This window comes from Heptranchias perlo, chromosome 14 (assembly GCF_035084215.1).
Source record: "Heptranchias perlo isolate sHepPer1 chromosome 14, sHepPer1.hap1, whole genome shotgun sequence".
Lineage (NCBI taxonomy): Eukaryota > Metazoa > Chordata > Chondrichthyes > Hexanchiformes > Hexanchidae > Heptranchias > Heptranchias perlo.
This window is the reverse complement of record NC_090338.1, coordinates 64,326,594-64,342,713: the sequence shown is the minus strand read 5'-3', so window position 1 is coordinate 64,342,713 and position 16,120 is coordinate 64,326,594. Positions and strand designations below refer to the sequence as shown.

General features: G+C 42.4%; 1 protein-coding gene across 1 annotated transcript in view; it reads left to right on the top strand.

Annotated features, from left to right (window-relative positions):
• LOC137332227 (B-cell receptor CD22-like) overlaps positions 1-15,913 on the top strand; it is a 28,355-nt gene extending 12,442 nt beyond the window's left edge. The window contains exons 5-7 of the mRNA XM_067995920.1: positions 9,935-10,213; positions 13,889-14,143; positions 15,711-15,913. Coding sequence (XP_067852021.1) covers positions 9,935-10,213; positions 13,889-14,143; positions 15,711-15,913 — 737 coding nt within the window. The remainder of the gene's footprint in view (positions 1-9,934; positions 10,214-13,888; positions 14,144-15,710) is intronic.
• Positions 15,914-16,120: the final 207 nt, after the last annotated feature.

Here is a 16,120-nt window from a genome sequence, read left to right as displayed (position 1 = left end):
CCTGCTCCCACCCCTGCCACTCTGCCAGCCCTCTCCCTGTAGAATATTGAAACTTTATCCAAGTACAGGAAACCTCCAAAAATATGTACGAATGCAGCAGCATCCAGAAGAAATAATCCAGCAACTAACCTGTAACTCCTGCATGATCCCTTTAAATACCACTGGTGGGGGGTCCTTCACAACCTTTAAGTCATGTTCAGCTGTGTGAGATTAAGACAGTGCATTGGTTGGAGTGCGGAGTTCCAATAAAGCAGAGGTCCCTTTAAATCAGCGTTGCACACTGATTCCGTTACAATCTCCCTTCTCTGGAAAACCCAAAGATGTTTTATAAATACATAAAGAGCAAGAGGATAATTAAGGAAAGAGTAGGGCCTATTAGAAACCAAAAAGGTAAACTATGTGTGGAGGTGGAAGATGTTGGTATGGTTCTTAACGAATACTTTGCATCTGTCTTCACAAAGGAGAGTGATGATGCAGAGATTGTAGTTAAGGAGGAGGAGTATGAAATATTGGATGGGATAAATATAGTGAGAGAGGAAGTATTAAGGGGATTAGCATCTTTGAAAGTGGATAAATCATCAGATCCAGGTGAAATGTATCCCAGGCTGTTAAAAGAAGCCAGGGAGGACATAACGGAGGCTTTAACAATCATTTTCCAATCCTCACTGGATACAGGCGTGGTGCCAGAGGATTGGAGGACTGCTAACATTGTACCATTGTTTAAAAAGGGAGCAAAGGATAGACCGAGTAATTACAGGCCAGTCAGTCTAACCTCGGTGGTGGGCAAATTATTGGAATCAATTCTGAGGGACAGGATAAACTGTCACATAGAAAGGCACGGATTAATCAAGGACAGTCAGCATGGATTTGTTAAAGGAAGGTCATGTCTGACTAACTTGATTGAATTTTTTGAGGAGGTAACAAGGAGGGTCGATGAAGGTAGTGTATTTGATGCAGTCTACATGGATTTCAGCAAGGCTTTTGACAAGGTCCCACATGGCAGACTGGTCAAAAAAGTAAAAGCTCATGGGATCCAAGGGAAAGTGGCAAGTTGGATCCAAAATTGGCTCAGTGGTAGGAAGCAAAGTGTAATGGGCGAATGGTGTTTTTGTGACCAGAAGGCTGTTTCAGCAGAGCGCAGTATTAGGTCTCTGCTTTTTGTGATATATGTTAATGATTTGGACTTAAATGTAGGGGGCATGATTAAGAAGTTTGCAGATGATACAAAAATTGGCCGTGTGGTTGATAGTGAGGAGGAAAGCTGTAGACTGCAGGAAGATATCAATGGACTGGTCAGGTGGACAGAAAAGTGGCAAATGGAATTCAATCCAGAGATGTGTGAGGTAATGCATTTGGGGAGGGCAAACAAGGCAAGGGAATACTCAATAAATGGGAGGATACTGAGAGGTGTAGAGGAACAAAGGACCTTGGAGTGCATGTCCACAGATCCCTGAAGGTAGCAGGACAGGTAGATAAGATGGTTAAGAAGACATATGGAATGCTTTCCTCTATTAGCCAAGGCATAGAATATAAGAGCAGGGAGGTTATGCTGGAACTATATAAAACATTGGTTAGGCCACAGCTTGAGTACTGCACACAGTTCTGGTCACCACATTACAGGAAGGATGTAATTGCACTAGAGAGGGTACAGAGGAGATTTACAAGGATGCTGCCAGAACTGGAGAATTTTAGCTGTGAAGAAAGATTGGATAGGCTGGGGTTGTTTTGTTTGGAACCGAGGAGGCTGAGGGGTGATTTAATTGAAGCGTACAAAATTATGAGGGGCCTAGATAGAGTGGATAGGAAGGACCTATTTCCTCTAGTAGAGAGGTCAATAACCAGGGGGCATAGGTTTAAAGTGATTGGTAGAAGGATTAGAGGGGAGCTGAGGAAAATGTTTTCACCCGGAGGGTGATAGGTGCCTGGAACTCACTGCCTGAAAGGGTGGTAGAGGCAGAAACCCTCAACTCATTTGAAAAGTACCTGGATGTGCACATGAAGTGCCGTGACCTACAAGGCTATGGACCAAGTGCTGGAAAGTGGGATTAGGCTGGGTGGCTTATTTTCGGCCAGCATGGACACGATGGGCTGAACGGTCTCCTTCTGTGCCATAAATTTGCTATGATTCTATGATTCCATGCATGCTGTCGGCAGTCGGTAAGTGCTCGTGCAAATCCCTTTACCAAGATGGCGCCCTGCGCACTTCCCGTCGGGACTGCGCACTCGTATCTCGGACCCCATTTTCGAAGCTTAGTCGGCCACATAGCGCATAAAAAACGGGCGCCAAAGGGCCCAATTTTAGCCCCAGTGTGTTTTATATGAATATGCAATGGAATACCTTTGTGCCTATAGGTTGGCAGGCTGTAACCAGTGGGGTGCCGCAAGGATCAGTGCTTGGGCCTCAGCTGTTTACAATCTATATTAATGACTTAGATGAAGGGACTGAGTGTAATGTATCCAAGTTCGCTGACGATACAAAGCTAGGTGGGAAAGTAAGCTGTGAGGAGGACACAAAGAGGCTGCAAAGGGATATCAACAGGTTAAATGAGTGGGCAAGAAGGTGACAGATGGAGTATAATGTGGAGAAATGTGAGGTTATTCACTTTGGTAGGAAGAATAGAAAAACAGAATATTTTTTAAATGGTGGGAAACTATTAAATGTTGATGTTCAGAGAGACTTGGGTATCCTTGTACAAGAAACACAAAAAGTTAGTATGCAGGTATAGCAAGTAATTAGGAAAGCAAATGGCATGTTGGCCTTTATTGCAAGGGGGTTGGACCACAAGGGTGAGGAAGTCTTACTACACCTGTACAGGGCTTTAGTGAGACCTCAACTGGAGTACTGCACACAGTTTTGGTTTCCTTATCTAATGAAGGATATACTTGCCTTGCAAGCGGTACAATGACGGTTCACTAGATTAATTCCTGGGATGAGAGGGTTGTCCTATGAGGAGAGGTTGAGTAGAGTGGGCCTATTCTCTCTGGAGTTTAGAAGAATGAGAGATGATCTTATTGAAACATATAAGATTATTAGGGGGCTTGACAGGGTAGATGCTGAGAGATTGTTTCCCTTGGCTGGAGAGTCTGGAAATGGGGGGCATAGTCGCAGGATAAGGGGTCGGCCATTCAAGACTGAGATGAGGAGGAATTTCTTCATGCAGAGGATTGTGAATCTTTGGAATTCTCTACCCCAGAGGTCTGTGGATGTATTCAAGGCTGAGATGGATCGATTTTTGGACTCCAGGGGAATCAAGGGATATGGGGATCGGGCGGGAAAGTGGAGTTGAGGTTGAAGATCAGCCATAATCTGATTGAATGGCGGAGCAGGCTCGAGAGGCCATATGGCCTACTCCTGCTCCTATTTCTTATGTTCTTATGTTCTTATAGGTGGTGAATTGTGTATAAACGTACAGTTTTATAGTTGGCACCTACAGGTAGAGTGTTTTGTATACACATGGAGTTGAATTCCTCGTACCCACAGGTGGTGTGCTTTGCATAAATATGCAGTGCTCTACTTTGTACCTACAGGTGGTGTGTTGTGTATACACATTCAATGGTATCTCTGCTACATTCAGCTGGTGTGTAGTGTAAAAACTTGCAGTTTTGTACATGGTACCTTAAGGTGGTGTGTTTTGTATAAACATGCAGTATACCTGGTGCCTACTGATGATGTGTTTTGTGAATAAATGTGCAGTGGTATCTCTGGTACCTACAAGTTGTGTGTTGTATATGAACATGCAATGGTGTCTCTGGTACATACAGGTAATGTGTTGTGTATAAACATGCAATGGTGTCTCTGGTACCTACAGGCGGTGTGTTGTGTACAAACATGCAGTGGTATCTCTCGTACCCACAGGTGGTGTTATTTTCATAAACATGCAGTGGCATTTCTGGTATATACAGGTAATGTGTTGTGTATAAACATGCAGTGGTATCTCTGTAAACTACAGGTGATGTGTCATATATAAATATGCACTGGTATCTCTGGTACCTACAGGTACTGTATTGTGTAAAAACATGCAGTGATATATCTGGTACGTACAGGTAGTGTGCTGTATATAAACTTGCACCTTGTGCCTACAGGTGGTTTGTTTTATAGAAACTTGCAGTTGTATCTCTGGTACCTACAGGCTGTGTAAATTGTATAAACATGCAATGGTATCTCTTGTACCTACATGTAATATGTATAGTATAAACAGGTAGGGCAATCTCTGGTACCTACAGGCAGTGTATTTTGTATAAACATGCAGTGGTATCTCCACTACCTACAGGTGGTATGTTGTGTATAAACATGCTATAGTATCACAGGTACCTGCAGGTGGTGTTTTTTGTATCAACATACAGTGGTGTACCTTGTACCTGCTGGTGGGGTGATGTGTACAAACATTCAATTGTATACCTGGAGCCCACAGGTAGTGTGTTCTGTATAAATAGAATCATAGAATCACAGAATGGTTACAGCAAAGAAGGAGGCCATTTGGCCCATCAAGCCCATGCTGGCTCTTTGTAAGAGCAATTCAATTAGTCCCATTCCCCCGCTCTTTTCCTGTAGCCCTGCAAATTTTTTTTTCAAGTATTTATCCAATCCCTTTTTGAAAGCCATGATTGAATCTGCTTCCACCACCCCCTCAGGCAGTGCATTCCAGATCATAACTACTCGTTGTAGAAAAAAGTTTTTCCTCATGTCGCCGTTGGTTCTTTTGCCAATCACCTTAAATCGATGTCCTTTGGTTTTCGACCGTTCCGCCAGTGGGAATAGTTTCTCTTTATTTGCTTTATTTACTAATTTCATGATTTTGAACACTTCTATCAAATCTCCTCTTAACCTTCTCTACTCTAAGGAGTGGCACGCCTGGTACCGACAGGAAATGTGTTGTGCACAAACATGCAGTGGTATCTTTTGGAACTACACGTGGTGTGTTGTGTACAAACATATAGTGGTATCTCTGGTAACTACAGGTGTCCCAGGAACCTACAGGTTGTGTGTTTTGTATAAACATGCAGTGGTATCACTGGTACCTACAGGTGTTGCGTTTTGTCTAAACATGCAATGGTTTCATTGTAACCTACATGTGGTGCATTGTCTATAAACATGCAGTGGTATCCCATGTAACTACGGTTGATGTGTCTGTATCAACATGAAGTGGTATCTCTGGTGCCTACAGGTGGTGTGTTGTGTATAAACGTGCAGTGGTATCACTGCCAACTACAGGTGTCCCAGGGACCTACAGGTTGTGTGTTTTGTGTAAACATGCTGTAGTATCCCAGGTACCTACAGGTAGGTGTTTAGTATAAACATGCAGTGATATCTCTGTTACCTATAGGTGGTGTGTTTTGTATAAATATTCAGTGGTATCTCTGGTACCAAAGCTGGTGTTTTTTGCATAAACATAAAATGGTATCATCGATATCTACAGCTGGTATATTTTGTATCAACATGCAGTAGTATCCCAGGTACCTAGAGGTGGTGTGTTTTGTATCAATATGCAGTGGTACGCCTGGTCCCCACAGTTGGAGTGATGTGTATAAACATTAATTTGTATTCTTGGAACCTACAGGCAGCGTGTTTTGTATAAACATGCAATGGTATTTCTGGTGCCTTCAGGTGGTGTGTTTTGTATAAACATGCAATGGTATTTCTGGTGCCTTCAGGTGGTGTGTTTTGTATAAACATGCAATGGTATCTGCAGTACTTACAGGTGGTGTGTTGTGTATAAACAGGCAGTGGTATCTCTGATACCAAAGCTGGCGTATTTTATATAAAAATGCAGTACTATCCCATATACCTACAGGTGGTATGTTTTGTATAAACATGCAATGGTATCTGCAGTACCTACAGGTGGTGTGTTTTGTATAAACATGCAATGGTATCTGCAGTACCTGCAGGTGGTGTGTTGTGTATAAACAGGCAGTGGTATCTCTGATACCAAAGCTGGCGTATTTTATATAAAAATGCAGTACTATCCCATATACCTACAGGTGGTATGTTTTGTATAAACATGCAATGGTATCTGCAGTACCTACAGGTGGTGTGTTTTGTATAAACATGCAATGGTATCTGCAGTACCTACAGGTGGTGTGTTTTGTATAAACATGCAATGGTATCTGCAGTACCTGCAGGTGGTGTGTTGTGTATAAACAGGCAGTGGTATCTCTGATACCAAAGCTGGCGTATTTTATATAAAAATGCAGTACTATCCCATATACCTACAGGTGGTATGTTTTGTATAAACATGCAATGGTATCTGCAGTACCTACAGGTGGTGTGTTTTGTATAAACATGCAGTGGTATCTGCAGTACCTACAGGTGGTGTGTTTTGTATAAACATGCAATGGTATCTGCAGTACCTGCAGGTGGTGTGTTGTGTATAAACAGGCAGTGGTATCTCTGATACCAAAGCTGGCGTATTTTATATAAAAATGCAGTACTATCCCATATACCTACAGGTGGTATGTTTTGTATAAACATGCAATGGTATCTGCAGTACCTACAGGTGGTGTGTTTTGTATAAACATGCAGTGGTATCTGCAGTACCTACAGGTGGTGTGTTTTGTATAAACATGCAATGGTATCTGCAGTACCTGCAGGTGGTGTGTTGTGTATAAACAGGCAGTGGTATCTCTGATACCAAAGCTGGCGTATTTTATATAAAAATGCAGTACTATCCCATATACCTACAGGTGGTGTGTTTTGTATAAACATGCAATGGTATCTGCCGTACCTACAGGTGGTGTGTTTTGTATAAACATGCAATGGTATCTGCAGTACCTACAGGTGGTGTGTTTTGTATAAACATGCAATGGTATCTGCAGTACCTACAGGTGGTGTGTTTTGTATAAACATGCAGTGGTATCTGCAGTATCTACAGGTGGTGTGTTTTGTATAAACATGCAATGGTATCTGCAGTACCTACAGGTGGTGTGTTTTGTATAAACATGCAATGGTATCTGCAGTACCTACAGGTGGTGTGTTTTGTATAAACATGCAGTGGTATCTGCAGTATCTACAGGTGGTGTGTTTTGTATAAACATGCAATGGTATCTGCAGTACCTACAGGTGGTGTGTTTTGTATAAACATGCAGTGGTATCTGCAGTATCTACAGGTGGTGTGTTTTGTATAAACATGCAATGGTATCTGCAGTACCTACAGGTGGTGTGTTTTGTATAAACATGCAAAGGTATCTGCAGTACTTACAGGTGGTGTGTTTTGTATAAACATGCAATGGTATCTGCAGTACTTACAGGTGGTGTGTTTTGTATAAACATGCAATGGTATCTGCAGTACCTACAGGTGGTGTGTTTTGTATAAACATGCAATGGTATCTACAGTACTTACAGGTGGTGTGTTTTGTATAAACATGCAATGGTATCTACAGTACTTACAGGTGGTGTGTTTTGTATAAACATGCAGTGGTATCTGCAGTACCTACAGGTGGTGTGTTTTGTATCAACATGCAGTGGTATCTACAGTACCTACAGGTGGTGTGTTTTGTATAAACATGCAATGGTATCTGCAGTACCTACAGGTGGTGTGTTGTACATCAACATGCAAAGGTATCTGCAGTACTTACAGGTGGTGTGTTTTGTATAAACATGCAGTGGTATCTGCAGTACCTACAGGTGGTGTGTTTTGTATAAACATGCAAAGGTATCTGCAGTACCTACAGGTGGTGTGTTTTGTATAAACATGCAATGGTATCTGCAGTACCTGCAGGTGGTGTGTTGTGTATAAACAGGCAGTGGTATCTCTGATACCAAAGCTGGCGTATTTTATATAAAAATGCAGTACTATCCCATATACCTACAGGTGGTATGTTTTGCATCAATATGCAGTGGTATACCTAGTCGCTACAGGTACAGTGATTTGTATAAACATTCATTTGTATTCCTGGAAGCTACAGATAGTGTATTGTGTATAAATATGCAATAGTATCTCTGGTACATACAAGTGGTGTGTTGTGTACAATAATGCAGTGGTATCTCTGGTACCTACAGTTGGCATGTTGTGTATAAACATGCAGTGGTATACCTGATTTCTACAGGTGACATGTTGTGTATAAAAATGCAGTGGTATCTCTGGTACCTACAGGTGGTACGTTTTGTGTAAACATGCAATGGTATCTGCAGTAGTGAGTTGTGTATCAACATGCAGTGGTATACCTGCTAGCTACATGTGGTGTGTTGTATACAAACATGTGGTGGTACCTTTTCTACTTACAGGTGGGGTACTGTGTATAATCATGTTGTTGTATACCTGGAACCTACAAGTAATGTTTTTTGTACAAACATGCAATCGTATATTTGGTAATTACAGGTGTTGTGTTTTGCATAAACACACAGTGGTATCTCCGTAACATACAACTGGTGTGCTGTGTATAAACACGCAATGATTTCTCTGGCACCTGCAGGTGGCGCATTGCGTACTAACATTCAATGGTCTCTCTGGTAACTACAGGTGGTGTGTTGTACATCAACATGTAGTGGTATACCTTGTACCTACAGGTGGTGTGTTTTGAGTAAATATTCAGTGGTATCTTTGGTACAAAGGTGGTGTTTTTTGTATAAATATACAGTGATATCCCAGGTACCTACAGGTGGTGTGTTTTGTATCTATATGCAGGGTATACCTGGTTCCTACAAGTGGAGTGATATGCATAAACATGCAGTGGTATCTCTGGACCAAAGATGCTGTTTTTGTATAAACATGCAATAGCATCTCTGGTACGTACAAGTGGTGTGTTGTGGACAATAATGCAGTGGTATCTCAAGTACCTACAGATGGCATGTTGTGCATGAACAGGCAGTGGTTTCCTGGTTTCTACAGGTGATCTGTTGCGTATAAATATGCAGTGATATCTCTGGTACCTACAGGTGGTGCGTTGTGTATAAACATACAGTGGTATCTCTGGTATGTACAGGTGGTGTATTGTTTAAAAAGATGCAGTGACATCTCTGTAGCCTACAGGTCGTGTGTTGTGCACTAATATGCAGTGGTATCTCTGGTACCTACAAATTGTGTGTTGTGTATAAACATGCTGTGTATCTCTAATACCTGCAGGAGTTCTGTTGTGTACAAACATGCAGTGATATACCTGGTTCCTACAGCTGGTGTTGTTTATAAACAGGCAATAGTATACGCGATACCTTCCTGTGGTGTGTTGTCTATGAACATGCAGAGGTATGTCTGGTACCTAGACGTGGTATGTTGTATGTAAACATGCGGTGGTATCTCTGGAAGCTATAGGTGGTGTGTTTTGTGTAAACATGCAGTGTTATCCCAGGTACCTACAGGTGGTATACTGTGAATAAACATGCAGTGGTATCTCTGGTACCTACAAGTGGTTTATTGTGTATAAGCATCCTTTGGTATGTCTGGTATGTACGGGGAGTGTGTTGTATATAAATATCCTGTGGTATCTCTGGTACCAACAGGTGGTATATTGTGTATAAACATGCAGTGGTATCTCTGGTACCTACAGGTGCTGTATTGTGTATAAACGTGCAGTGGTATCTCTGGTAACTACCGATGGTGTATTGTGTATAAACATTCAGTGGTATCTCTGGTAACTACCGATGGTGTATTGTGTATAAACATTCAGTGGTATCTCTGGTAACTACCGATGGTGTATTGTGTATAAACATACAGTGGTATCTCTGGTACCTACAGGTGGTGTATTGTGTATAAACATACAGTGGTATCTCTGTTATTGAAGTGGTGTAATCTGGATTTAGAGCTTCACAAGGATCTAAATTTTAAGTTTAATAAAGCCAACACGTATCTGCAGTTATACCGACGCAGCCATTATGTTGACTGATACTGCTAGCCACAACAGGCTCCTCCTTTTCTCCATTCTATCGTCACCCAGTAGCTATAATGCAGTATTTCTTCTGCTTGACATGCTACTGACCAGTGATCATTTTTTGTACCTCTAGACCCTCCAAAAAACACAATCCTTCTCGTGAACGGTTCACAGGAAGAAATAAAAGAAGGTGACTGCGTTACCCTGGTGTGTGTTGGTAACAGTTTCCCTGAAGCTAACTACACCTGGTACAAGAAAGATCGCTCCACAAACAGGACAGAGGTTCTGAATAGTGCAAGCAGCAATATATTATTCCAAAAAATATCAAGGAGGAATTCTGGATTCTACAACTGCATGGCCACAAATTATCTGGGAAGCAGTGTGTCTTCAGAAGTGGAAATGAATGTGCAATGTGAGTATTTGTTTTTTTGTATTCCCAGTGTTTAAGGGAAGTATTTGGAGGGAACGGTAGTGTGGTAGTTACTGGTACTGGACTAGTATCCCAGCGATTGTGAGTTCAAGTCCCATCATGTGCAAGTTGTAATGCAATACAGCTGGTAATGTTCGAGTTGGCACCAGCAGCAAGTGACCATTAAACATGCTGGGTGGATATTAAAAACCCAACTGGCTGAGTCCTTGTCCTTCATCTTGAGGCCTTTTGAAAGCAAATTGCTGTTATTGGAGTCATGAATTAGTTGGATGCAGGTTTACACAACTGATTCTAAAATTGCCCATTTTAGCCGTGCTATCATGGGGGAAGCTCTGGAATTCCCTCCCTTTACCTCTCTGCCTCTTTACCTCACTCCTCTCCTCCAAGACACTCCATAAAACCTACCTCTTTGACCAAACTTTTGGTCACCTGTCCTAATATCTCCTTATGTGGCTCGGTATCAGATTTTGTTTGATAATCACCCCTGTGAAGTGCCTTGTCAAAGGCGCTATATAAATGCAAGTTGTTGTTGTTATATTGAGAACGGCTCGTGAGCCTCTGTCAGTATCACTCTATGAGCAGGCAGCAACAGGTCCACCAAAATGCCACCCGTCAGGTTGAGGCCGCAGCTTGAGTAAATGCTGAGCGTTCGTCTAATGGACTTATCCTGCGGGACGCAATCTTATACCGCGGAGCTCCACGTCGCCACAGAGACCAGCTCCTGATACGAAGAGCAAAAGAGTGCAGAGCGTCATACGGAGTACCTCCCACGATAAGACCAAGAATCTGCTCAAGTGTAAGAAGCACCTTATTTAGTGGCAGTGAGGAGGTGGGGACAGCGGCTTTGTTTGGGTGGGGAGGGACCAAATGTCACTTTCTCCCTGATGGCACGGCTAAAATGGGCAATTCATCCCACGGAGAATCAATTGTGTCATCTCGCATCCAACCAGTCCATGACGCCAATATGTCACGCGTCTACGCCTCAGACTAAAAATCCAAATTTCTTCTCAGTGCAGCACCCAGGAATAATAATGGGAATTCTGCTGCAAATTGATTTGTTCCCATTTGGTTTTGTAATCACAAATACTTCTAGGTTTTCAACTCAGCACTGGGGCAGAAAATAAAAGACTGACAAAGGAAATATTTAAATACTTGTTGTTTGAGTAGAACAAACAACACAACTCTCAATGGACAGCACTTGCTGCAGAGTAAGATTGGCCGTGGCTCTTGGGTAGGACTCTTGCCTCTGATTCAGAAGGTTGAAAGTTCAGAGTCCCAATCTGGAGACTTTGAGCACATAATTCAGCCTGACACTTCAGTGTAGTACTGAGGGAGTGATACACTGTCAAAGCATGCTGTCCTTTGGATGAGACATTGAACTGAGGCTGTGTCTGCCCTCTCAGGTAGAAATAAAAGATCCCATTGCATTATTATGAAGAAGAGCAGGGGAGTTCTCCCTGGTGTCCTGGCCAATATTTATCCCTCAACCAACCAACATCACTAATAATAGATTATCTGGTCATTATCACATTGCTGTTTGTGGGACTTTACTGTGGGCAAATTGGCTGCCGCCTTTCCTACATTACAACAGTGACTACATTTCAAAAGTACTTCATTGGCTGTAAAGAGCTTAAGGACATCCTGAGGTTGTGAAAGGCGCTACATAAATGCAAGATCTTTCCTTCCTTCCTCCTTACAGTGCACTTACCCTCTGAGCTCTTGGAGTGATCACCATTGCTGGATTGGCTAAGATGTCGCAAGGTACCTTTGTAATGTCATTGGTCAATTGTTTCCACATCGATATAATTTAAATTCTTGAGTCTAGCCATGTCATGCGTATCATGGCTGTCAAAAGTGTCACACCTGAAGGTCTGATTGCAGAGAAGTCATATCTTTTTTTGTCACAATCCAGGGTGTCACATTTGAAAGATCCATAGAGCAAAAATTAAGTGATGGACTGAAATGGAGACCAATCTGTTAATTTACCGATCAAATCTCTGATTAGGTTAAATGTGAATGAATCAAAAGCAGTTTGAATTAGTTGGGAAGCAATGAGTTAGCAGCTGAAATCTGAGCAAGAAAATCGCTCATTTCCTTTTTCCAATGTTGAACTGGTAAATAGCAGAAACTGAACAATCAAATAACTTGATTAATTTTGTGAACTTGGTTTCAGGATCATCTTAAATTTTCAGCTCTCTTAAAGTTTACCAGTATAAGTAACCTTTATAAGACCAGCAGCCCACAAAACATTAAACAGTTCAGCATAAAATATTTGTTCTTGCTCACAGAGTTGTGGCCTATTCTTGTGTTGGGAGCCCAGGGTGCAACTTGCAATACTGACTGGGAGCTTCCATTATCGAATTGGATTTTCATACTCATTTTTTCCCTCTCTGCTGATACCTTGCTTCGTCCCATTTGGCTGCTGTCCACATCAATCATGGCAAACCCCTCCAACATCTCCCCTCTTCATTTTGGCCGCAGGATATAGTTAAAGCAGCTTCCCTTTTGGGTCTTATAAACAATAATTTTGGAGCCGGAAAGGCATTTAACACATTAGATTGTTTTTTAAAATTGACAGCGAGACTGACAATTCACGGAGCATGCCAAGACTTGCTGATTGTAAACCCCTCTCCCATCCAGTGATGGACTGACAATACTTTGCAGGGAAAATTTTGCCAGGCTATGGGGAAAGAGCAGGAGAGTAGGACTAATTGGATAGCTCTTTTGAAGAGCAGGCACAGACGGGATGGGCCAAAAAGCCTCCTTCTGTGCTGTATCATTCTATGAACACAAAGCTATTATATGAGCATGAAAACTGATTGTGAATTTGTTTTTTTATATATGCAAACATCAAAACAACATAAGGCTGGACTTTTGAACTTTATCTGAGGTAACTTTTATAGGAAACATTATTTACGTGATGATAGCATGTTACATTCACAGATTTATTTATTTATGAAACTGTGGGGCCTAAGTGGAGCAAATGTATTTCTTTATTAATCTGCCTTAAGAGGGTAATAAAAATACTATTTTTATTTCCAGAAGCCAACTGAGAAACACTTATTTCACTGTCTCTTACAAATCTGTCCAATTCCTTTAAAATTTGAATCCTCCCTTCCAATTGTATATCCTCCAACTGATTGTGAGTAACACCACAGGAGGTCTGCTAGTACCTTATAATTTCCTATTAAGTATTTTAATTTTCTAATTCATATTTTTTTATAATTTTTATTTTCTCTCCCCCAATCCACCTTCCCAATTTTCACCCCTCCTCTCTTGAATAAGGCGACTTGTGCTGAAATACAGTATCAGCTATGTCCATTCCTGTTCCTATTCTGAAATTCTTTCTCACACGCACACACACACATATATATATATATACGCATGCGCACATACACGCACACACACGTGATCAGAAATGGAAATCCTGGCTGTGTTTTGTTTTCCTTCTCAACCCACAGGCTTTGAGGCCAGTAGTTGAACTGCTACCGTTGCTTTGGCTGAGATTAGCTACGTCAATTCAGTCGTAAGGATCAAACCCGAGACCTCTTTGGTCTGCATGGTCCAGTGCCAACTTTGGGCCCTGTATTAACCAACTGAGCCAGCGGTTTATTCTCACTAAGCGAGATCTCAAACCAGTTTCATTTTCTCTTGCAGACAAACCTGACAAGGTCACAATCAGCCAAGAAGTTCTGTACAAGTGCATTGCTGAGGCCAGTCCTCCTGCAGTCATCACATGGAAGATCAGTGACGACAGTATAGATCTCACTGATCCCAGGGTCAGTATAATGTCAGAATTCAATGGCACTCATTCAGTTAGTACACTGACACTGGAAACAACAGCAAGCTTTTGTGTTTCGTGCCTAGCTCAGAATAAGCACGGAGTGTCGGTGACGGAGAGGTGCCCACCTGGTAAGTGTAAAAGAAGTTCCCTAGGTTAACAAAGAGTAAGTACCTTTGATTAATTCATTTTAATTAATCCTTAGACTGTCAGCCACTCCAGGGAAATTTCAGTCTTCCTGGGCTGGCTTTTTGTGGCAGATGAAGTTTAAAGCAGAAAAATGCGAGGTGATGCACTTCAGTAGGAAAAATGAGGAGAGGCAATATAAACTGGAGGGCACAATTGTAAAAGGGGTGGAGGAACAGAGGGATCTGGGGGTATATGTACACAAATCATTGAAGGTGGCAGGGCAGGTTGAGAAAGCAGTTAAAAAAGCATACGGGGTCCTGGGCTTTATAAATAGAGGCATATAGTACAAAAGCAAGAAAGTCATGATGAACCTTTATAAAACACTGGTTCGGCCACAACTGGAGCATTGTGTCCAGTTCTGGGCACTGCACTTTAGGAAGGATGTGAAGGCCTTAGAGAGGGTGCAGAAGAGATTTACTAGAATGATTCCAGGGATGAGGGACTTTAATTACGTGGATAGACTGGAGAAGCTGGGGTTGTTCTTCTTGGAACAGAGAAAGTTGAGAGAAGATTTGATAGAGGTATTCAAAATCATGAAGGGTCTAGACAGAGAAGATAGAGAGAAACTGTCCCCATTGGTGGAAGGGTCAAGAAACCAGAGGGCATAGATTTAAGGTGATTGGCAAAAGAACCAAAGGTGACATGAGGAAAAACTTTTTTACTCAGCGAGTGGTTAGGATCTGGAATGCACTGCTTGAGGGGGTGGTGGAGGCAGATTCAATCATGGTCTTCAAAAGGGAACTGGATAAGTAGTTGAAACGAAAAAATGTGCAGGGCTACGGGGATAGGGCGGGGCAGTGAGACTAGCTGGAATGCTCTTGCATAGAGCCGGCGTGGACTCGATGGGCCGAATGGCCTCCTTCCATGCTGTAACCTTCTATGATTCTATACGTCAGAGACGTTTGTCAGACAAGATCTTCCCCTTCTATAGCCACGCTGGCTGTTTTTAATTAAGCTATTGCTGTACAGGCACTCCTCTGGCCAACCGGTTAGAATGGGTTCCATTATTGTACCCCTATTGATGTTAGAGTAACGGGCCTATAGTTACCTGCATCAGAATTGTCCTGTTTATTGAAATATAGCTGCTACTTTTGGCTGTGGAAGCTCACCAACCAAAGATTCTTCAATGAAGATGGGCTGTATCCCACATATTGCCTCATTGGTTGCCTTCAGTGTCCCTTTTTTTAGCATTGAGATTGAAATCCAGACTCAAGAATGGAGTGACTTTTCAAATCCATTGCTATATTACCAGGGAATATGGGTGGGGGGGGGGGGAAGTGGGGGGCACAGGGGGGAGGGGAGGGGAGGAGAGGAACTTCCTTCTTTTGATAATTTAGGCAGAAAGGCCAGCACAAGTATGGATCCCCATCTTGTACTCATGCCAACTTTTGCAGTCTAATTATCGACGGGATGGATTCTGTTCCACTCCTGCGATCGTTACTTCCATGTTTACAGTGCTCAGCTTGAGCACCTCTTGCCTAACTCTACCTTTGCCGTTTTGATTGATAGGCTCATTTACAAAGTTATTGCTGCTGATTGTTGGGATCATTGCCAGCGGAGCGGTTGTCATCATCATTTTCGTAATTGTTGCGTGGAAGCGAAAGAAGCAAGTGATTGAAGGTAAGCTCGTCATGATGCTGGTGCCAGCCTCACCCTCTGGGTCACCAGCTCGGAGAGGGGGACTCCAGCAGGCCATTGGCCTCCTTCATTAGCATATGCCAAGGGCCCCATACCTTACCCAACATGGAGGAAGGAGAACTTTTGGCCAGTGATAGTTGTGGCACCTCTGGGTCACCAGTTTGAGGGTTCAAGCCTCACACCAGGCGTTCGGGTGCGTCATCTCAGCAAAGGGAGTTTGTTCTTGGTGTTAATTAAATCCTACGGTCAAAGCAGGTATTTGAAATATGTATGATGCATGA